This window comes from Amblyomma americanum, chromosome 3 (genome assembly GCF_052857255.1).
Source record: "Amblyomma americanum isolate KBUSLIRL-KWMA chromosome 3, ASM5285725v1, whole genome shotgun sequence".
Taxonomy (NCBI): Eukaryota; Metazoa; Arthropoda; class Arachnida; order Ixodida; family Ixodidae; genus Amblyomma; species Amblyomma americanum.
This window is the reverse complement of record NC_135499.1, coordinates 9,716,039-9,741,116: the sequence shown is the minus strand read 5'-3', so window position 1 is coordinate 9,741,116 and position 25,078 is coordinate 9,716,039. Positions and strand designations below refer to the sequence as shown.

The window sequence follows — 25,078 nt, the reverse complement described above, 5'->3', positions numbered from 1 at the left end:
AAAAGCTCATGTCACCTTCAAGAAATAAAGCATTCAAATGATAACTCATTTGCTGATCCGTAAGTGCCCCCAGGCGTCGATCTCACTTCAATAGTCCTTATCTCGTGTTTAGTCAAGGCCACGCAAGTGCTGCTCACACAAGAGACTGCTTCTTGGAAGATATGATACGCCTCTAATGTTTTCAGCACAAGTTGACATTTGTGGAAATACAACACAAGTTTTGTTGAGCAGGGTGTGGTGCTGGGCAGGTCGGTTTGACATTCTAAACACTGAAGCACTGGCAGACAATGGACAAAGGGAGGACGAGACACAAGTGCGCTGAACTAACAACTTTAATATCAAAGGAGGGCGATCTGCACGTTTTTATACAGTAACCCAAGATTAGCCAGTGATTACAGGGGCATTGCACAATTCAAGGCAAAAAAAAAAGCGAGAAAGCAAGAGGAAGCGCGCATTTTTAACCCACACCATACGGAAACAAAAGACACAAGGGTGTCCGACCCACTCCAGTTGGCCAGACATCAGGCACACCCCCAATCACGCCGAAATCAAGACGTGGCAGCTAAGAGGGGGGGGGGGGGGGGGGGGGGGGGGGGGGGGGGACGCAATAACAACTCTTGGCAAAAAGAAATATCTACGATGACAGGGGTAAAAAGATAAAAACAATAAAATGCAAAAGGCAAAGACGCAAAATAGACATTAAAATCATGATAAGGGGCGTGAAGACATGCGCACCAAGAAGGTGCGTGAATACAATTCTAATACAAACAGCTTTTCTAAATCATTCTTTCCACAAACTGTGAAAGACTGGAATTTGTTGCCGGAAGAGTGTGTTTCAGTGTTTGATAACTGTGATTTTTATTGTCGACTGTATCCCTGAGAATCTACTCCTGTCTTACTATTGTTCGAGCTTTCTGTTACCTTTAATAATGTTCACTGATTGTTTTATTTTACTTTGATGTTAACTTCGCGTAAAGTTTTGTTGCTTTTTCTGTGAAAAAGAACAAGTTGTTTTCAAACTGTCTGCCCTACGATAATGCCTTCGAGGCAATGCAGGTATCCTGTAAATAAATAAATAATGAGAATGAAGTGAAAGGGTGGTTGTCATGTTCCAGATGGTTGTCATGTTCCAATGAGCTTCGCTCGGACGTAATGAATACGTACTTCTCATCTGTTTTCACCAACGAACCAGCCGTAAACATTCCTACATCACAGAGCCTAAATGTATCTGAAATGCCACCTGTTAAGTATCTCAGCCGAAGGAATATGTAGACTTATTGAAGATTTAAAGGTATCAAGTGCTCCTGGGCCCGCACAACATTTCTGCGAAAATTCTTATAGGTACCAAAGTAATATCCAGTCATTTCCTGCAAATCATTTTTACGCAATCCATTTTCTAGTGGCCAAATCCCGTCTGAGTGGAAGATTAGCCGAGTCGTGCCTTGCTTTAAGGCAGGTAACCGCTCTGATCCATCAAATTATCGTCCCATCTCGCTAACATGCATTGCGTGCAAACTACTTGAACATATTATTTACTCCCAAGTAGCTAATCACCTCGATAGAAATTCTTTTTTCTTTCCAAACCAACACGGATTCCGTTCAGGGCTACTCATGTGAAACTCAACTTTTCGAATTTACGACTGACCTCCACCTAAACCTTGACTCCTTGTGTCAGACAGATATTATCTACCTCGATTTTTCGAAAGCTTTTCGACCGAGTTCCTCACCAGCGCCTCTTGGCTAAACTTTCCTCCCTTTCACTGCACCCGCTGATATTATCATGGATTTGCAGTTTCCTAACTAATCGTTCGCAATACACCGTCATCAACAACCATCCTTCTACCGTCACTAAAGTCACCTCTGGAGTACCTCAGGGCTCTGTTCTTGGGCCGCTCCTGTTTCTTGTCTTTATCAATGACCTTCCTGTCGGCATTTCATCATCCATCCGTTTGTTCGCAGATGATTGCGTTCTTTACCGCCGTGTTAGCACTACGAACGACCAGTCATTGCTGCAGGACGACTTGAACTTGATACAATGTGGTGCTCGACCTGGCTCATGAAACTGAACGAAACTAAATGCAAGTTTATGGAAGTGTCCCGTAAACGATCTAACCTGCACTTTTCTTACACGCTAAACAGGACCGCGCTATCTGAAGTTGAATCCTACAGATACCTCGGCATAGAAATAACAAGTGATCTTAACTGGTCGAAGCACATAACGTCCCTTGCTGCTAGCGTTTCTAAATCACTAGGATTCATCAGACGATCGCTCACATTTTCTCCCCCTAAGGTTAGACTAATCGCATACGAAACTTTCATCCGCACTAAACTTGAATTTGCATCGAGCATTTGGAATCCCCATCAAAAGTATTTAACACATATGTTAGAGGCCATTCAAATCGAGCCGCTCGGTTTATAATATCAAATTATGATTCTCGGTCGAGTGTTACAAATATCAAATCCTCTGTTGGTTTACCTTCCTTGGCATCCCGTCGTAAGATAGCAAGACTCTGTCTATTTCATAAACTTTATTATAATTTTCCCCAACTGCGTGAGAGCCTAATTATGCCCCCTTTAAGATCATCGCGACGTTTGTATAATTGCCGTAGTATTCAATGCATTCATGTTCAACCAATGCGTTCAATTCCTCGTTCTTGCCAGCTGCCATAGCCAAGTGGAATGTCCTTCCAGACAGTGTTGTGAATGAAGTTAATTCCCTAAAATTTAAACAGATGTTAATTGATTTATTCCCCAACTAATTCCTGTTGAAGGCCCTTTTTTCTTTTTTTTGTTTACTAACTTACTTGCTTGTTTTTCTTTTGAAGTGTTCACAGTTGTATCTACATGTGTTAAGTTTATGTTCCAATTTTGTTCTTTGTGACATGATTACTGTTCGCCCCCCCCCCCCCCCCTTATGTAATGCCCCCTGGGGCCCTTAAGGGTAAATAAATGATGATGAAAACAATTGACAACCTAAAAGCGTGCAATGAAAGCCAACAAAGAACACGGCCTAAAATGATGCGATGCTAGCCAACAATGAACACTGCCTAAAAGGCGGATGAAGCCTAACCATAAAATCGACTGCCGGTGCGTGTAGATATTTATTTTTGGCAAGAGTTGTTACTGTGTCCCTTCCCTCGCCCCCTCTCCTCTTCGCTGCCACGTCTTGATTTCGATGTGAATGGGGGTGTGCTGATGTCCGGCCAACCGGAATGGGTCGGACCCCTTCCTGTCTTTTGTTTCTGTATGGTGTGGGTTCAAAATGCGCGCGCTTCCCGTGCTTTTTCGCTTTCTTTTTTGCCTTGAATTGGACATGCGCCTTGTAATCACTGGCTAATCTTGGGTTACTGTATAAAAACGTGCAGATCGCCCTTTTTTGATACTAAAGTTGTTAGTTCAGCGCACCTGTCTCGTCCTCCCTTTGTCCCACGTCTGCCAGCGCTTCAGTGTTCAAAAGTTTTGTTTGCAAAATGTTGAGGCACCTGCCGGTATCGCCCAAATAGAAATGGCCACACGAGAATGGGATCCTGTATACTAAGCTGATCTTGCCGTGGCACACACCACATTGATGTGCAGAGCCAGAACCATGCATGCCTGCTGTGCACTTCTCTCATTTGCCGATGCACCCACACCATATGCTCCCATCATGCACTGGCCTACTTTTGTCATGTGTGCCTTCCTGCTGCTCTTCCTTGCCGTAATAAGTTGTTCCAAATGCCTCAAGCGTGGCCTGCAACCCAACCGCATAGTCCAGCTTGCTTTGGGCTGGGGATGTGGCTTCCCAGATGTGCACAAAATTCGGAGCCCAGAGCAAGCTGGACTCCGAATTTCGTATACATCCGGCAACTACTGATACCATTGCACACATTGAACTATATGCAGGAAACACTTTTCATTTCTTACAAAGAACATGTACGATCAAGTGGCTGTAAAAAATGTTGCCCCGAAGGGGGGGTTCACAATTCACGTCAGTCAAGATCAGTGACTGATCGGTGGCGCTTTAGAAGAAATCAGTGGGGCAGAAAAGTACTGAAAACTGCTGCAACCTTGCTCACAGCGTCACAGGTCTGACCACCGCTGTGGTCAGTTGCTCCGGAGCCGCTGGGGACTGAGGGCCGAGGGTTAATTGGTTTGATCATAGAAGGTACTAGTGGCCAAGTACAACACCAGGGTGGCCAAGTCCTGTTCTGGTGAGAGAGTGCGTTGACTTGCTCGAGGAACTAGCGGGCATTAAATGGGATGTCATAGGGCTCAGTGAAGTTAGAAGGCCAGGTGAGGCGTATACAGTACTAAAGGAGAGGTATATACTGTGCTACCGCGGATTAGCGGATAGACGAGAACTGGGTGTAGGATTCTCATTAATCAAGATAGGGATAAACAGATGCCAGATAGTAAACAGATGCCAGACGAAGGCCAGAAAAAAGCAGACGAGCATGAGACAGCACCCAAAGTAAGACACCGTTCAGTTCACGTAGCATCCACAAATCGCACCTCGTACACAAAAACCACAGACCAGCCTCCACAAGATGTGACGACACGCATCCAATCGCGCTCGGCAGCATGCGGTGGCCAGCGAGGGAGCGAACCGGTTCTAAAGTGAACCATCGCATGGATTCAGCCCCAGGTTACTTTTATGCTTTAAATCTACACAGCAACAAACCGTACAATTTCAGGCATAGTGACTTTCAAATGCCTGCGTTGAGAACAAACTATGGCGCACAGAAACTTGACGACTTAATTCCTTAATTACTAAATAAACACCTACGCATTATGGAACTTCTGCAGCAGCCTCGTGCCCATCATAACTTTAAGAACAATGTAAAAACTTACCCAATGTCTATCTCCTCCTTAAACTGTTGTTTGCATAATATGCGCTTCTTTTTTCTTGCTTTAATGAGCGTTAGCTCTTACTACTTACGTTTGTCAAGGACACGTCTGTCTGCACTGAAGATGAAATTGACCAAAACAGTCAACACGTAACCACACTGCATCACATAGCAACAGCGGGCACGTAGCGCCTCAAATGATACCTATACTTTCGATCTGTTGTATATGTGCCAGTACAACGACCATCAAAGTCCGACTCCCCTAGGACCACCGCTGTCATAAAATTTGGGGGCCACCCATTTGACACAGAATGTTTGAAGTGGAGTCAAATGACTTAGCATGTTCCTGAAGATAAAATTACTAATTGAGATGAAGCCCAAAATATGTGTGGGATTCGCAACAATGACCATCCCCCACCAAGCCATGCATTTCGAGGGCCTTCCAACTGCCATTACGGCCGAACCGTTTGTCGCAGGGGTTCCGGATTGGAGTAAAACGATGCGTCATGTTGCGATGCATATGTTTATAAAATTTATTAAAGGGTCACTGACCACCCTCTGGTCGAAAATATTTTCTACCTCTCTGGTAGCAAGGCATTGTCCCCGGATGGTGCGGACGCAAATATTTTTTGAAAAGACTCATTAATAGCGTAGTTACACCCATCGCAATCAAGCTACTTCGCCATGCTCCTCTCCTTCCGTTCTTTCCCTGAGATTTTTCTCTCGCGCGCTTGGTCGAGTAGGCTCTGCAAGGGAATTTTGCCCTTCCGCCTCCGATGTTAGCCGGAGGTGTGGTGTCTGGTGGAGTATGTCACATGTCTATGTCATGGCCCGCCTTGAAAAAAATTCTTTTTCCTACCCCAGATATTTCATGGCAGGGGTGGGGAGTGAAGGGGTCTCGAAACACCCTCTCCATTTTGCTTTGTTTCTTTGTCCTTCCTCACCCTAGCCATTTTTGTTTGTTTCAAGCATTTTTTCACCTTCTCCTTTTTCACCTTCTCCTCCTCTTTCAGTGCATCCTTTCATATATCTGTTTGTTTTTGTCAGTGACATACCCAGTTAGCAAGTTTCCTTTTCATGACTGTTTTGTTTTGTGCGTGTATGTGTGTGAGAGAGGCCTCACCGTGGTTTTACGACCGGAGGGGCGGGAGTCGCTTTTGTTCGAAACACGGGGCGAAGCGCAGACACGGGAACCGTCCATTACTTCTTGGAATTGCACATTTGCACTTCTCCGTGGGTGTATATGTGTTCATTTCATTTCATTTTCATTTATTCAATACTGCCAGCCTTGGTAGGCATGGTAACATTTAGCACACAAATTAAAAGATAAACAAACCAAAGACAACACACGCACGATTTGAACAAAAAATAGGTAAATTGAACACGTTTCTCTTTTTTTTTTTTCGCCAGAACTGGGCATACAACATTCAAAAGTCTTTATAAAAAATTGGCAATGCTCTCAGTGCTTGTTAGTCCCCTCAAGAGTAGCTGGTTCCACTCAGTTATTGTTCGGGGAAAATAAAAATATTTGTACAAGCTTGTTCTGGCACGATAAGGTGTTAAGGACTGGGTGCGACGATGTCTCATTAATCGCGTCACTAGTGGTTTTAAGTAAGGGTCCGGGCTCATTGATAGCTTGTTATTTTTCAACAAAAAGAGAAATTTTAGTCGCAAAAGCTTTCTTCGTGTTTCCAGTGTCCGTATGCCATTAACATTCGTTAAAAGTTGTAGGGGAATCGGTAGTGCGGAATTTAGAAAAAATAAAACAAACTGCTTTCCGCTGAATCATTTTTAACGCATGGATATTCGTTTTAGTGAAAAGGATCCCACAATGTACAGGCATATTCTAATTTTGGTCTAATGATTGATGTATAAACTAAAAGCTTAGTTGCAGAAGGGGCTCGTTTTAATTTATATCTAAGAAAACACAGTTTACGGAAGGACGATGCACAAATGTTAGAAATGTGAGCATTCCAAATTAAGGTATTAGTTACTGTTACACCAAGGTACTTGTACTGCGTTACTTCTGATAGGCACCGTGATGATAGGCGGTACTGGTAAGATAGACTGTTTTTTGTTAGTTATTCTCATGAAAACTGTTTTTTCAGCATTCAGTTTCATTTGGTGTCTGCAACACCAATCGTTAATGCTGTTGAGGTTAGTGTTAAGCACTACTTGGTCCTTCGGAGTTTTAATTTATGTGAATAAAACGCAGTCGTCCGCGAAGAGCCTAATTTGAACTGCTTTCGTGATAACGTTAACAATATCGGTTATATAGATAAGAAATAATAATGGGCCAAGGACGCTTCCCTGAGGGACTCCAGATGTTATCGGGAGCGAGCGCGAGGAGTGACCACCAACACAAACAAATTGGGTTTTGCCAGTGTGGTATGCAGTAATCCATTTGATTAAGAAAGAAGGTAGACCAGCAAATTTGAGCTTACATATTAGTTTGTTACGTGAAACAAGATCAGACGCTTTCGTAAAATCTAAAAAAATTACATCTACTTGGCCTGATCCATCGAGGATTTCTGTGAAGCTGTGCACAACTGAAGTTAATTGAGTTGCAGTTGAGTAACCTTTCCTAAAACCATGCTGAAGTGGAGTTAGAAAACTTTTTTTATTTAGAATTTCAGTTACGTGATTGGCAATGATGTGTTCTAACATTTTGCAACATGATGATAGCAATGAAATGGGGCGATAATTCAGGAGGAAGTTGGAGTTGCCTTTTTTTGAGCACAGGGACTATACGAGACGCTCGCCAGTCAGAAGGAACGTTTGCCGACGAAATGGACGCTCGGGAAATAACGACCAAGAACTTTGACAACATTTCAGCGTAATGGTGCAGGAATACATTGGGGATGTTAGCTGGTCCTGGAGACGTAGTTTTAAGTTCAGAAGCATTGCACAGACACCAGGCAAAGACACCAAGTCACACTCATCGTCGATTTGTTGGTGGAGGACATTGCTTTGCACATGTCTGACTGAAATGGAAAAAACACTCTGGAAATGTTCATTAAAATGATTCGCAATTGCTTGTCATGAATGATAGCACCGCCATGCAGTATTTGATCTACGGGCTTTCTCTTTTTGATAAATGGCTCAAAAACTTATCAAGCTTATTCTTTATAAAGTTAAGCAAAGTAACCCGAAAATAGTGCCGCTTGGCCCTGCTCACAGCTTGAGTAAGTGCGTTATTGTCTTTTCTCTGCTCCTAAACTTCCTGTCTTTCAACGGAGCCGAGAAAAACCAAGGCAGCGGCAGTTAGACAAGATGAACGAGCGAGAAGCAGTGCGTGTGCGGAGCAGTCGAGGGTGCGAGTGAGGGAAAGGCTCTATGACTCACGACACTGCACACGAACAGAACACGCTAAAGTATACATGAACTGGCACGCATAACTAAAAACCTTGTTGGGGGGTGGTATGCGTGTGTGTAAACGGAAGGCGCTACGGAAAGCATGCGCGCAACGAGCAGACGATGCGACGAACTGGCTACGCCCATTCTTCGCCCGTCTGTCAAAATGACGCACCAATGGCATGCCTTTCGCTAGCGTCTTCGAGACGACGTCAACTTGAAGGCTCGGGAGCCAGAGAAGAGATAAGAAGGTTGGCTTCTCGAAGGAAAGAGCGGACAAGCTTTGATTTGAATTTTTACTGCTTTTCGGGGCGTGCATGGCTCTAGTATTTTGCAGAGGTTATCTTCGATGCCTCATCTATGCACTGGGCTTGTTTGTCTAAAATGCCCAGACCCCTGGTCAGTGGCCCTTTAACTGGCATAATGAGGAAATATACCGGATATAGCAAAGGTGGCTGTAAATCGCAATAGTAGTGCAAAATCCATGAGGTAGATGGAGCTGCTTGTGTCTTAGAAGGGATGTTTCCGGAAAGGAGACATTACACCAATGTAAACACTTGAAACTCCCATAGCTAACACTCTTAAGTTGAACACTGAGGCAGTGTTGGCAGAGATGTTTTTTTGTATCTTATTCTCAAGTTTTTTTTGTTTAATTTTCTTCTAACGATGCATAAGTATATGGTGGTGTTGTCTGTTTTGTTGCTTTATGGACTAGTGTTTACTATGTTTACTTTAAAAGAAAAATACAGCATGAACAGAGACGACGGACGAAGAAGAGGAGTTGTTGAACAAGTTTTGGGCCACTGACCAATTGTCCAAATAGGAAAAAAAAAAAAAACCAGTTAGTTGACGAACGAAACACCGAGACACACAGACGCTGCTGCGTGTCACTGCGTGTCTATCGTGTGTGTGTCTGCGGTGTCTCGTTCTTCTTCCTTTGTGTGTGTTTATTTGTGCTGCTACTATGCCTAAGCTAAGTAACTAACTAGCCCAAGAGCTCGTTTTACTGAGACAGAAAAACTAATTTGCTGCAAGTGAGTTTTAGACTCTGCTGGGTCCCAGGGCCACTGCGCGGTCTCGCACTGCATCATGTTTGTTATGTTGGGACATGACGTCGGCAGCCCGAGTCACCGCAGCAAGCTGCGATGTTGGGCCTGCAGACGTGAGCAGGACCTACCAGTCTTCCCAGCTCAAGATGGCGTGCTGTCCCTGCGGGGGAGGGTGAGCAGGGCAGCCGAAAAGGATGTGGTTGATAGTGTTCGGCGTTAACTCTGTGATCAGTGATTCCAGGTGCAGCTGTGCTGAGAGGCTTCTTTCAGTAGCAACAATTTCTACGTCCTCCTAAGCGATTTCATGCCCTTCTTTTTGCGCATGTTCTGCCACAGCGTTTGATGTGGTCCGGTTCCTGGCGACATCGTTGCTGTGCTCTTTTAGCCGCCTTGGCAAATTCTAAGTTTCACTGATGTAGACGGCGTCACAATCATCACAAGGTATCATATACACTATATCCGGAAAATTTGAATGGGGCAAAGCATCTTTCACATTAACAAGAGCCCCACGCCCCACACAATCTGCTGGTAAGCCTGTGGGCAATATATAACTTGTGCTTCTTGAAAGAACGTGCTTATGAAAGACATGTGCTTCGACACCAAGCCGGGTCAGATTATCTACACAAAGCCATTCAAAAAATCAAATTCCTTAGATGTGAACATTAGAGATGAGAAATGGATACAAGCATTACTGTGTTTCGCTGTCTGGAAGGCCTCAAAGGTTTCGCTGGCCTTTCGTGTTTTTCCATGACATCGACAAAACTTGGGGGTCATTTCATGGGACATGTGCTACAATGCCATGCAAGACTACGGTGTTAAGAAAAAAAAAAGAAAAATGCTACTGACTACAGGAAGAAAATGCAAGTTGTGCCTTGTTTGCACATAGTGGCGCACATTTAAAAAAAGTTTTGAAGCACCAAAGTGTTAACATGCTTTTTTTTTCTGCTCCAGCAAAACATTCAGGTCTTTGTGCACAAACTACCCCTGGCAGAAGGAACAAACACTACACTACCAAACATAGAAATATGTTTGCAAAATGCGAAAATAAAGTAATTTAAATAATGTAAAGCACAATCCACTTATCTATTCATTTATTTATTACAATACCCTCAGGGCCTGCAGGGTGTTATAGAGGGGATAGGTGAAAAAAGAAAAATACATAGTAAAAATTACAGGCAAAATGAAAAAATGATGATACGGACGCTTGTTCCATGACATACTTGGTGATAAGTGGCTTGAAGGATGACGCGTCTTCAATGCAGGCGATATGGGGCAGGAGGTGGTTTCACTCAGTGCTAGTCTTCAGTAAGAAGGAATTAAAAAGCACATTCGTTTTACAAGTAGGGATGGCAACGTTATACGGATGATCAACGCATGATGATACGTATGATTGTTTAGAAGAAAAAAAATTCCTGTTTTAGTGTCTCATTGAGGCGCGAAATATTTCTACGAACTGCAAGATTAGTAGGACCAAGTTTAGATTTCATTAAGGAAACACTAGCCATAAGAGAATCATTGGGATGGATGAAGCGATCTGACCGATTCTGAACAGATTCTATAGCATCGATTGAGTGAGTTGTGCAGGGTGCCATATTGATGATGCGTATTCTAACTTTGACCGTATTAGTGTTTGATATAAGAAGTAACTTCAAATGGGATGGAGCCTGAGAGAAGTTTCTGCGTATGTAACCAACGGCATGGTTTGCATCGTTAATGACATATTCTATGTTCATGCACCAGGATAAGTTGCAAATGACGTGAAAACCCAGATATTTAAATAAGGTAAAATGTTCTCTAATGAAACTCCATTAATCCTGCAATCGAACATTTTAGACGGGTTAGAGTGGCATTTGATCGACATATTTTTGCACTTTGATGGATTGAAAAACCATAGACAATCGCTGACACCAAATTAAGACGATATCAAGATCGGACTGAAGGTGGGAACTATCGTTAACATTATGCACTGCATGAAAAAGAACACAGTCATCAGCAAAAAGCTTAAAAGGCAAGAGTTAATGCCAATCGGAAGGTCATAATTATATATCAAAAAAGGTTCGATCGCATTCCCTGCACACCTGACGGACCAGAGGGCCCGCTTGCACCAAGCAAATAAGACTGTATCAAGTATAATAGAGAGAGACGGGCTCCTGTTTTTCCGCGCTCTGTCCTGTTGGTTTCTTCCTCGTCCCTTGTCTTTTTTGCGCGGTTTCAAGATACAAATAAGACTGTCCAATTCCTAGTCTAACCTTATTCACACCCAAGATTTGAGTAGCGTATAACTGGCTCATTTTGTCGGTGGACACCTGAACCGCACAAACTGATATGCAGCTGCTGTGTCCGGGACTAAGGAGCACTGTGCATGACTAGAGATGCATGCCTTGTTGTTCTGCATCATGGACTGCCCCTTTCACTCCTTGCTGGCAGAGTCCAGGGCCCGCCTGCTTGGATAAAATTAGGCAGTCTAGTTCCCTGTCGAGCCTTATTCGCATTTTTGATTACACTGCTAGAAGTGGCCTAAACCCTCCACTAGATCTGAGGACAGGAGAGGCGCATCACTGGTTCACTTTGCCAGTAGACACCTCAACTGCACCGTGAGAGAAAAAAATGAACACTAACTGGAAACAAGCTTTTAGTCGGTGTTCGTGTTTCTCTCTCATAGAGCAGTTGAAGTGACCACCAGAAAAGTGAGCAATTAATGAGTCTTTCCATTCCTCAGATCCAGCAGAGCATCTAGACTGCAAATAAGGCTAGATATGAAATCTTATTCGCAGTGCAAACGCTCTCTTGGTTTCGAGGAAAGGAAAGCGCATTCCTGGCTCACTTTGTAGGTGGGCACTTCAACTGCACAGTGAGAAAATGCAAAAACCGCCTGCGTAACGTCACACTTTAGGGCTGGAGTTGTACCCCTGGAGGGCTTACACCAAAAGCTATTTCAGCTTTCGCTGTAAAAGCCGTCAGAAAGGGAAGAAAAACAGCGAACTGCCGTAGCACTGGGCAGAGCAAAGTATGCAGCAGCAGCATATCAGCACTGTGTCAGTGTTTTTGCATTGCTCCATTGTGTGGCGTTTCTCTCAGCTATTGCCTCTTACTGTATTTACGCGCATAATTTGCGCCCTCGCGTAATTTGTGTGCCCTCAACTTATCACCCGGGTTTATAAAAAACTTTTTTACTCACATATTTTACACACCGTGCACATATTTTACACACCTAGACCACCATCATGCACGCGGGCTCTACCCTATGGCTCTACCCAGTAGCATTCGGCTATTCCGCGTGTTTGTTCGGAAGGCTTTTTGAATCTTTTTTGCGCTGGACGTTCATGGTGGCATCGGGAGCCGCTGTTACAATCATGACGGCACCGGCGGCATCGCCACTCGGAATGGCCGGCAGCGCCTCCAGGGAGGATCGGCAGCTGATAGAAGAGCCAACACCGCTGTTTGTTTGGCCACTGTAGTTTGGCTAATGCATGAGACTCGACTGTCGGCTACGCATTCCTTGGTGGCTCTGACGGCTTGTGTTTGGTTGTTCGGTCGTGCCTTGCAATGGGATATCACAACTATACGACAAGTTTCAAACTGCTTGTCAGCGCCTTATCATGGCGCGGAGCGGCGAAGCCAGCGAGAATAACTGTGTTTGCCCATAGACAACAATCGCTGTGTCAGCAAACTTGTGCACACATGGCTATTCTCACTGGCTTCACTGCCGCGCCGTGATAAGGCGCTAACAAGCAGCTTGGTACTGTTAAAGAATTGTGTGGTGTGATAATTGATTTATAGATTTGCAGTTGTTTTCCCGGACGAAGTTACGAAGCAAACTTAAGGAATCCGGAACTAGCGAACGATTGGCTGGGCCGCAAGTGATGACGCTGTATTGAGCTTCGTGCATGCACCTTCATGACATCCCGCAAAGGGGGAAAGGGGGGGTGCGGGGCCTTTCATTTAGAGTGAACTTTTCTTTGGGGGGCGGCCAGCGGTGGGATGTGGGTGCGGGTGCTGACGTATACGCAGCAACATACACTATAACTATATTGCACGTTATGACCTTTATGGAGTTTTTTCAAGTCGCGCTCGCGAAATCCCTGCGTAATTTGTGCACCCCCTTCTTAGAGCCCTAATTTCTGAATAAAAAGTAACGGTAAACGGTAAATGACACACGGTAAATGACACTGAAGTCGCATGGCAAACAATGCTGCATTCTAGGAAAGTTTTGGTTTTCATATGAAATCAAACAAACCCCCTTTTCTTTAATATTCAGCATAAAGTGTGATAACTGAAAAATATCATTAGCAGATAACAGGGAGTATTTCTGTGTTTCGTTTCTAAACAAACACTGAGTACAGCATAATAAAGTGGCAGTTTGTGTATGTTGGTAACACATCACATACAAAACAGCCCAATACCCCACAAGGATAAGAAAGATAGTTAGTTATATTGATTTTAATGGCGCAAAAGCAACTGAGGCTATGATGCGCCAAACACACGGTTAGGGCTTTTGTTAAAGGTTACGCTTTTTATATCTAAAGTTTGTATAAAACATTGGCTTCTCTGAGAAATTTAAAAATGCTTGAAAAATCAAACAGTGCTTGATCTCCTAAAAGTAACATGGGGTGTAGTGGGATGTATTCATTGTACAATGTTGTGAAATATTTTTTCCTCAGTTGTTCCAGTTTTTTGCATACAATTAAAATGTGGTTTACCGTGAGTTCATCGCCACACATTTCGCAGAGAGGTTTGTCTTTTTTTGTCAGTAAGAAGTTGTGAGTAAGGTGTGTGTGTCCAATGCGTAGTCGACACAAAATAACTTCTATGAAACGCTCCTGATGTGTACATGATCTCCATTCTCCCAAAACAGGTTTTATAGAATGTAGTTTGTTGTTTGTTTGCTCGTCTCATGCAATCTGCCATTTATTCCTGAGTTTACTGTGCAGTAATTTAGAAAAATCCCTCTGTGGTATGTTAACTTGTTTTATATGGCCAATTCTAGCTTGTGCTGCGCAAGCATCTGCTCTCTCATTACCTAAGATTCCAACATGACTAGGGACCCAGCAGAATATAATGTTATGTTTTTGCTTTGTAATTTTAACTATGTTATGTATGATTTTTCCTATTATGGGTTCAGCAGCGTTTGTAGAATGCAGCGCTTTTAGCATACTCAGTGAATCGGTGTAAATGATGCTATTTTTTATGTTTTGTTTTACTATTTGTTCTACAGCTACAAAGATGGCATAACACTCCGCAGTAAATACCGATACATACTGTGGCAATCGTATCATTTTTTCATTTGTTCCTTGAATTACTGCACTTCCGACATGACTTTCTGTTTTTGAGCCATCAGTGTAAAATTCAGTGTAAGTGTTATATTTTTCTTGTAGTGCAAAGAACTCTTGCAGTATGTGCTCGTGTGGTATTTTCTCTTTGTTTACGTGTGTCAGTGTGAAGTCACACACTGAAGGAAGGCTGTACCATGGTGGTAGATATTCATGTCTTTGTGCAATATTAGGTAGGGCGTCCAGCACTGCTAAGTCTTCACATTTATCTTCAAAGCGCATTATTAGTGGCCTGATAAAATGTGGTTTATTATTGAATAATCTCCTAGATGGGCACTTGGTAACAATGGGATAGCAGAGATGTTTAGGGAGAGAACGGGTTTTTAGGATGTACGTGCATGTTAGTGTGACTCTTCTATCCTCTAGTGTGGGCTCATTAGCTTCAACGTAAAGACTATTTACCGGGGATGTTCTATATGCTCCAGTTGATAGGCGCAAACCAAGATTATGAACAGGGTCCAGTCATTTCAAGTAGGATGCTCTTGCCGAACCATATACCACGCACCCGTAGTCCAGCTTGGAGCGCACCAAAGAGCGATATATTTGCAATAGGCATGCTCTATCGGACCCCCACCGTTTTCGCGAGAGTACCTTTAATATATTGAGGGCTTGGGATGCTTTCTTTTTCAGGTTGTTAATGTGTGACAGAAATGTAAGTTTCTTGTCAAAAGTGACGCCTAAAAATTTATGTTCCTGTTTGACTGGCAGTGTGGTTTGATTCAAGCACAGATTGGGATCTACCTGTAGGCCTCGTCGTAATGAGAACAAAACAGCTACTGTTTTTTGAGGGGAGAACTTGAATCCATTTTTCTCTGCCCAAGCAGCCAGTTTGGTTAGTGTGATTTGTATTTGTCTCTCGCAGGACAGTATGTTGGAAGAAATGTATGCTATCTGTATGTCATCTACATAAACTGAATACATTACGGACTTAGGTATTACTTTAGCCAAAGAATTCATTTTTACTATAAAGAGTGTCGTACTTAAAATGCATCGCTGGGATACGCCATTCTCTTGGGTGAATGTCATTGATAGAGTTGCTCCCAGACGGACTCTGAATGTGCGGTTAGTCAGGAAGTCGTTCAAGCAGTTCAGCATCTTGCCGCGGATCCCTAGCTTTGCTAGGTCATGGAGGATGCCGAACTTCCACGCGGTATCATAGGCCTTCTCCAAATCGAAGAAGACCCCGATACAGTGCTGTTTGTGGATGAATGCCTCCCGGATGGTGTTTTCTAGGCGGACAAGGTGATCAGTGGTCGAGCATGCTTTCTTAAATCCACATTGATGTAAATCTAAGAGTCGACGAGATTCAAGTGTGAAGGTCAGTCTAATGTTTACTATGCTTTCAAAAGATTTAGCGATGCAGCTGGTGAGGGCTATCGGTCTGTAATTGTTAGGACTTGTTGGTTGTTTTCCGGGTTTCAGAAAAGGGCCACGACGCTGCCACAATGTCTCGTCGCTCATCATCTGTATTTCTACAGGTTTTGCTGCTGCCACTCCTGGGACAGCTGTTGTCGCTGCCCGCAGTACAGCTAGCTGATACCCGTGACGAAGAACCGTGCGTGCGCAAATTCCGTGGCCTGGATGAACCGCCAATCTGCTGCGACTTATCTTCGAGTCTGCTGCTCCGACCGCCGCCGTTTCTGGACACGTTCACTTTGCTCGTCGGGCAACGTGGGACGATGCTACCTACTCCGCCCCTTGAAAAGCGCGCACGGTTGGACGACGCTCTGGGCCACGACGCTGCCACAATGTCTCGTCGCTCATCATCTGTATTTCTACAGGTTTTGCTGCTGCCACTCCTGGGACAGCTGTTGTCGCTGCCCGCAGTACAGCTAGCTGATACCCGTGACGAAGAACCGTGCGTGCGCAAATTCCGTGGCCTGGATGAACCGCCAATCTGCTGCGACTTATCTTCGAGTCTGCTGCTCCGACCGCCGCCGTTTCTGGACACGTTCACTTTGCTCGTCGGGCAACGTGGGACGATGCTACCTACTCCGCCCCTTGAAAAGCGCGCACGCTTGGACGACGCTCTGGGCCACGACGCTGCCACAATGTCTCGTCGCTCATCATCTGTATTTCTACAGGTTAGTTATCTCCAAACTCGGTGTTACCGATGCAATGATGTTTGCCTTTTGGCAGTGTCGTGGCCGCCCAGCCCTTTCAAGCGTGCTTGCTCTGCTATTGTTTGTGTTCTGCGCTTGTTGCTTCTCAGTGGGGACGTAGAAGTAAACCCAGGGCCCATGACAAAGGCGCAGGAAGAGAAATTAGACACCGTGGCAGAAACCGTATTACGACTTGAAGCGAGCAACGCCACTCTTATTGAAGCGGTAACAAAAGTGCTAAACATTCATGCGACACTGAAAACAGACCTTGAAAATCTAACCAAACGTGTTCAAGAACTTGAAACAAAACTTGAATTGGCTTCATCTGTTAGTACTTCTGCAAATCACGAAAGTGGGTTATCTAACATCGTCAATAAAATTGATGACTTAGAAAACCGGTCGCGCCGTTCAAATGTTCTGTTTTATGGTATCGCCGATAGTGACTCGTCTGAAAGTTGGGAGACGTCAGAGCAACTTGTCAACGACTTCTGCCTCGATAAGCTTGGAGTCACTGTTACTTCCGTTGCTAGGGCGCATCGTGTGGGCCGTTTCTCGACCGAGAAGGCACGGCCAATTATAGCGAAGTTTATCAACGATAAAGAAATTGAAGCCATTCTAAGTAACGGCCGCAAGCTAAAGGAAACAAATTTTAGCATAGGACGTGATTATTCGCTTGCTGTCCGTAACAAACGTCGACAGCTGCTGCAGTTCTCGAAAACGATTAAAAAAGATGGTGACCGCGTGCGTTTGGCTTTCGATAAATTGCATATCAATAAGGACACGTATCTGTGGGATGTCGCCAGTGGCCGAGCGGTGCCAGTTAGTCTTTCCACGACCGACTGACCGGTTCCAACGGCCACCTCATCTTTTCCAGCGTCTTTATGCTCGTTGAACACTCGTCTTAATTCAGAGAATAGCAGTAGTTTCCTTTTCACTAATATCCGAAGTGTACTTTCAAAATCTGTTGCCCTTTCTTCCCTCGTCGATTCAACGTGCGCTTCACTTCTGATATTAATTGAAACTTGGTTGGACGATACTATTCCGGATGCTAACATTCTTCTCAGTGAATCCGAATTTTGCTTTTTTCGTTGTGATAGAAAAAATAGAAAAGGGGGTGGCGTCCTTATTGCTACAAAGAAACAAATATCTGCTGTCCCAATCACTGTCACTACTTTTCTTGAATGTGTTTGGACACGATGCAAAATTGGTATTGCTGATGTTGTTATTGCTGCCTTCTACCGACCGCCAGATATGACTGCCACATTTTCAGGTGAATTTCATAGAATATTGAGTGACTTATACGTGCGTTTTCCTAACTCCATTTTCCTTGTATTTGGTGATTTTAACTTCCCAAACATTGATTGGCCTAATCTTACGGTTAACCCCAGTGACCAGGAAGCCCACATGTTCCTTCATACTTGCTTAGATTTTTCGCTTGTTCAACTTATCACTGATCCTACCCGCCGCTCCGCCACAACGGCAAATATTCTTGATCTCGTCCTAACAAATAACCCTGAGGTTTGTTTCGATATCTTGCATTTACAAGGCCTATCCGATCATGAAATCATCACCGGGTACATCACTCGTCCATTTGGTAGAAAGAAAACATCCACTAAGCGAATTCATTGCTACAACCGCGCTAATTTCGATGGGATTAACTCTGCACTGCAATCATTTTCGGAGGACTTCCTAGCTCACTGTTCATCTCGCTCTGTCGAAACAAATTGGAAATCACTTAAAGACACATTAACTAATCTTGTTGACAAGTTTGTGCCGGTCATCACCATCAGATATCATAAAAATGCACCATGGTTCACAAATCGCCTTCGTCGTCTTAATAATAAGAAAAAACGCTTGTACCGCCAAGCAGTCAAAACAGGTCTTCCATCATCATGGACAAAGTACAGGCATTGCAATCATGAATATCAGTCACTGCTTAATACAACTCGTCATCATTTCTTCAGTCACGACCTGTCCACCATGTTAACCAATAACTGTCATAGATTTGGCGCGTCATCAATCCGAGTTCCCACCCCGAAATCGTACTAACTAATCCTGACGGTGATCCTGTAACTGAAACTGAGTGTGCACAGCTTCTTAACGACGCATTCGTCTCAGTGTTCACCCATGAAGATACCACTTCCTCGCCCATGTTACAGTCATCTTCCGTCACTTCCATGCCAGAAATTATCATTAACGAATCAGGAATTCTAGCCCTTTTGAATAACCTCAAAGTTACTACTAGCTCTGATCACCTTGGATTTAATAACAAAATACTAAAGAATGCCTCTCTAAACCTCTATCAAGTATTGACATCACTTTTTTCACAATCATTATCATCTGGTACAATTCCTGACGACTGGCGTACAGCGAAAGTAATACCCATTTTCAAATCCGGAGACCGCACCATTCCACTTAACTATCGCCCTATCTCATTAACCAGCAACATCTGTAAACTCCTGGAACACATAATTTATACTCAAGTAATTAATTATCTAGAGGAGCACGATATCATTTTCAAATACCAGCACGGTTTTCGCAGGGGTTATTTCATGCGACACACAACTCACTGGATTTACTAACGACATATTTTCCGCAGTAGACGCTGGCTTACAGGTTGACGCAGTATTTTTAGACTATTCTAAAGCTTTTGATCGCGTTCCCCATCACAGGCTCCTAACCAAATTGACAAACTTAAATCTCCATCCCAGCGTTATTTCATGGATAAAACAATTCCTCGATAACAGAAAACAATTCACCTCTGTCAACGGCTTTAACTCGTCTTCTGTCCCCGTAACATCTGGAGTCCCCCAGGGAAGTGTACTTGGCCCTCTGCTCTTTTTAATTTTTATTAACGATCTACCCAAGTGTGTATCGTCTCAAATTAGGTTATTCGCGGATGATTGTGTAATATATCGTAATATTACTAATGAAACCGACCGCCAATCACTTCAAACTGATCTTGACGCTGTAACGGCTTGGTGTTCTTCCTGGCTAATGTCTCTAAATGCATCTAAAACAAAGTTAATGTCGTTTACTAACCGTTCCACTCGAATTGCTACAACATACTTCCTCAATAACGATAAAGTTGAACTTACAACAACTTACAAGTACCTAGGAGTTCACTTTCAGTCTGACCTAACTTGGCATTACCATATTAACACAATCTTAGCATCAGCTAATCGCGCACTCGGCCTTCTTAGGCGTAATCTCAAACACGCGCCTTCACACTTAAAAAAACTTGCTTACATCACGCTAATCCGCCCGAAAGTTGAGTATGCGTCTGCCATATGGGACCCTCATCAAGCTTACATCATAAACAATCTTGAATCCCTGCAAAACCGTGCTGTTCGCTTCATCTTTTCAGATTATTCACGCTTCACCAGTGTCACAGCATTAAAACAACATGCCGAGTTGGAACCGCTATCATGTCGACGCCATTTCGCTCGCCTAACCTTGCTTCACAAACTGTATCACCATCCCACCCTCCACGACGACTTCTTTTTGCCACACCCTGCAGTCTTTCCTCGCCGCGACCACGTTAACAAAATAGAACGCGTCACATGCCGTTCATTGCTCTACTCGAAATCATTCATTCCTCGCACTATAATAGATTGGAATAACTTGCCATCACACATAGCTACTGAGGTTAACCCACAATCGTTTCAGCATTCGTTAAAACAAACCATGGACTAACAGATTTGGTATTTTTGTTGTATTATGTGCATTTACTGAGTATTTTCTTCTGCGTTGTTTGTTGTTGTTATTTGTGTACATTACTAGTTTTTAATTAATTATTACGTGTATTTTGTTTCTAATGCCTGTGCCATATTTTTATGCTTGTATCGCCCCCCCCCTATGTAATACCCTCGCACGAGGGCCCTTAGGGGTATTGTAAATAAATAAATATTATTGCTTTCTTCCACTCCTCAGGTATATTTCCAGTTGTCCATATTTTGTTAAAGAATTTCAACAATGCCTGCACGGCAGCCTCAGAGAGATGGGCAAGCATAGTGTAATGCGCATTATCTGGGCCTGGTGCTGTCTTTTTACCCGAAGATAACACCCTTTCAGGACTCTCCCGACGGGGGGACGTCCTGCGGGATGCCGACCCATGGACCGGCGGTCCCTGCTTTGGCAGTGACAGGGCAGCTTTCGCTGACCCTGCCTGGGGCGTGGATGGCCCTGCCATAGGCTCGGTGGGAGCGGCCTTAGCAGGTGCCGGAGTGCTGTGTGGTGCTACGCCCCTGCGCACCACATCAGCGAAGTTTTGTTTTGCTGTGAAGGAGAATGTGTTTGTAAGCGCAAAACGCCTTCTCGCTTCTTTAAAAGAAATGTTTTCTTTTGTCTTTATGGCGATTATCTCTTTTTCTTTCTTCCAGGACGGACACGCCCTGGAGTATGCAGCATGTTCTCCTTCACAGTTTGCACAGCACAGGGCTGCGTCACATACATCAGACTGGTGATCGTTCGAGGCACATTTTTCGCAAGTTTTACGACCGCGGCAGCTCTGTGAGCCGTGGCCGAACCTTTGGCAGTTGAAACACCTGCGAGGGATTGGTATGTATGGTCTTACACTGATTTTCAAATATCCCACGTCGATTGTGTCGGGCAGGGTGCTGGTGTTGAACGTCAGGATCATGTGTTTTGTGTCTATTTCCTTGTTGTCCTTCCGGATTTTGATTCAGTGGACATCTATGACGTCTTGGTCGATGAGCCCTTCGAGCATTTTTGATATTACGCCTCGGACAGTGTTTAGTGAGCGATGAGGAGTCACGGAGACCGGGATTTCCCCTATGGACGTTAGGTTGGAGAGCTTAGAATGTTGGACATTGTCACACAGTTCGAGCAATAAGTCGCCGCTGGCCATTTTTGACAGCTTATAGCCAATGCCAAGGGTTTCAGTCAAGCACTTTGAGACAAGGAAGGGGGATATTATTCTTGCCTGTTTATCTTGTTGTTCACTGTGGATCACATGATATTTGGGGAAAGTTACTTTTCTTTTTTAAAAGAAGTTGTCTGCCTCGTTCCGCCTTCTTTTGAGAGAGCGATCAGGTTTTGAAAGTTGGGGAGCCAGCCACCCACCACATGGTGCCAGCCACCCAACACGGAGTCCAACAAGGGGACGGGACAGGAACTTGATAGCAAGTCCTGCCCACGCCAGCTGTACACCTCAACTATAACCAAATATGATGCAACTCAGGGTAGTTGGTCACACAAGGTTAACCCTCGCCGCCACGAAAAAAGGAAAAACCAAGAAGCGAGTAGGATATAGGAGAGTTGTGAGACAGAGATAGGAAAGTTAAAGATGAAGAGGAGGATAGGAAAAGGAGACTGCCCATTCCCCCCGGTTGGGTCAGGCCGGAGGTGCCGTCTGCAGGAAGCTGGGGCCAAAGTGGTGTGTTGCCTCCGCCAAGGGGCCTTAAGGGTCCAAACGCTCGGCATCGGCTCAACCACCAGGATCCCCTTTTCCCCGGACACGGCGATGCCACGCACGGCGAGGCGCGGGTGCTCGGGTCCGTGGTGATGCACAGTTCACCATCATCCTTTTGCGGGGATGTCCCTGCGGATGCTCGGGAACCCGCAATGTCGCCACTCACCGTCGCGACGCCTGCAAGCTGCAGGCGCCCCCCTGCGGGGCAAGGATAAGAAAGAACACACACACAAGCGCTCACGTGTTCTTTCTTTCTCGTCCTTGTGTGGTGTTTCGCTACTTTATATGTAATGTGTACAGCAAGTAGCCAAATTACCAAACAGCAGCCATACCATCACCAACAACTGAGAAAGTAAGGACTGATATACAGTAAGGATTTCTGCTTGCCTGAGCGACTTTGCAACAGGGGGGTTCTGCAGTATTTAATTTTGTTCACATTCTGTTTCTGCTGTTTGAAGAAGTTTTCCAACAATAGCAATCACCAATTTTCCTGCTGAAATGTGACATTTGTGAGAAACCCTTGAGAGTTCAATACATACACAACCTCATGCTTTTCAAAACACCAAAAAAAGCCATTTTTCCCACTGCAAAATTGCCTGAGCAAAAAGCACACCTGCACAGTGTTTGCACCTCCAGTGGGTACACTTAAAAACCTGTCAAAAAAAACTTGCAGGACGGTTAACCAATATTTGAGCACTGGCTGTGGTATGAAATTGATGTTTCCCGTTAGATGCTTCTTGTTCAAATTTAAATTCATCTGTCAGGGTATAGTGAACTCTTTTACAAGAGGCATGGGACACAATCTGTATGAGGCGCCCTCCGAGTGCAATGACACAAACTTGCACTGTGCACCAGGCACAGTGCCCTCTTTGCACAGCAATGTCAACTAGCGTTTGCGGACGATGACACTTCAAAACCAGGGCAAGAGCTAAGAATATGTTAAATGCTAAGAAAATCACTGAAGTGCAGCACCAGGTGGTGCATCGCTACACGTACTGATGCAGCCGACAAGTGGCTGCGAATGCACCAGTAAAGAAAGCAAATTCTATTTTGGCAAAACGACAAGAGAGACCGTTCGTACCACGACAGCGGGCAGTTCTGGTAAGTGCGCTCTACCACTGCCACTTGACACACCCAATGTTTTCTGACAGGGTAGACGTGCCCAGGAACTGAGAGTCCTAATTAGGCTTAGTAAAGTAAATTTGCTGAATTCCTTCAGGGTAACAATCAAATGGCATTTGGCCCAAAACTTAGCCGACACTGCCTGAGTCTGCTTAATGTAAGAAGTTATGCCTACTCGTTATGTTTTCTTCTGCTGCTCGGCAATCGTGTCGCATTATCAACTAGCCCTGATGTCAACGTTGTGGAAAATGGAATGCAAAAAGTCAGACCAGGACCAGCTGCCCCAAACTGAGCCATTAGACAACAAAAAAATAATGCCCCACCCCCTTCCTTGGCTCCCCTGCCAAGGTAAGTCAGCTGTGCCTATGATAGTCATGGGGAACCCCTTACCTGAGCATAGATGTCCAGGTGTAGTTCCCCCATCCCGGAGGCAATCATCTGCATAAAATCACAGGACACAGTGAAAATGGAAACTTCTTGGAAAACCTTCATATGTATTTTGCTCTTACTGCAAAGCAGCTGCACAACATTGGTGGCAATGAACAAAATAATGTGGGAACACGAAACAAAATATAACGATATAATGCGGGAACATACACTGCACTGTTGCTCTTACTGCAAATGGATGCTGTATTTACATATAAATAACGCAGCAACAAATAAAACACAAGGAGGGAGTTTGTGCCTGTGAAAAAAAGATTATTGCTACGATTATACTGTGTCGCCACAATTATAACGTGAGCTCGGAACTTGAATGGCAACCCTAGTCTTACATTTTAGAAACTGACTGCATTTTGCCCACACTAATTTTTGAAAAAATTTACTGCAGTACCAGTTGCCATCGAGGCAAAAGCACACACAACACTGCCCTAGCAGCAAGTGAGAAATAGGACACGGTTTTACTGGTAAGCCCTTTAGGTAAATGCACTTCATATTGGGGAGTGCCAATTCCCAATCGGTGAGTGTCATAAAAAGTCACCACCTTATAGCAAAACGAAGGAGGTCACAGAAGTGATGTTCAAGAGTTTATTATTGACATGCTTCCCAATCACCACACACATCTGGCCAGATTTCATCACGCTTGCCCTGTCCAGTCTTTATGTTCTCATCTGTTTACTCGTCCTGAAATTTAAGACAACCACCAAATAACCACACTTTCAGCTTGACATGCACAGCACTGACCTAAGCTAGAGCCACAGAAAGATTTTACAGAGCACCAAATACCTCTCCTCCATGCTGCCCAATTCAGAAGGGCTGCCCCCAGCCAATGTTCTAAATAGCACCGAAACTACCTGCATGCTGCCCTGCGTTTGCAGTGCTGTTGTTGCCACGACTTCATCAACTTCATCTAACACAGACACAACAAGCACAGTTGTTGAAGCAAGCTTTAGTAATGTCATGCATCAACAGAAGCAACTTCTCCTCCTCATGTGAACAATACGCTGTATACCGGAAGGGGGGGGGGGCAATCTACACATGCCTTTCTGCTACTGGGAAGGAGCATGCAGGGTGACCTGCTTTTCCTCTTCTACAGGCACACGACAGTGGCAGGCAGCGTGTGGTACACCTGCCCGACAGTTGTGTGTTTACACAAAAACACAGCTGTCAGGTAAGCTACACCAGGGCTGCTAGATGGGTGAATTGGTATAGCATATCCGCAATGAAGAATGGCGCATGACAAAACTGGACACAATCAATGCTTGTGTGCTGCCCCTTCAGTTCCTCTGTGTGTCCAGTTCTTTTGTGCATCATTTTTCACATTAGAGAAAAACTATGCTATATTCACCATCAGGCACATGCCATGCATAACCAGAACTAAGAGTACTTTTTCCAGCTATATTCCCTTGCACACAAAGAGTAA

At 44.4% G+C, this 25,078-nt stretch overlaps 1 protein-coding gene across 1 annotated transcript in view; it reads right to left on the bottom strand.

Moving 5' to 3' along the window:
• mEFG1 (mitochondrial translation elongation factor G 1) overlaps positions 1–25,078 on the bottom strand; it is a gene marked incomplete in the record, with an annotated part of 231,007 nt that overhangs the window by 79,789 nt on the left and 126,140 nt on the right. The window contains 1 exon segment of the mRNA XM_077657109.1: positions 23,608–23,655. Coding sequence (XP_077513235.1) covers positions 23,608–23,655 — 48 coding nt within the window.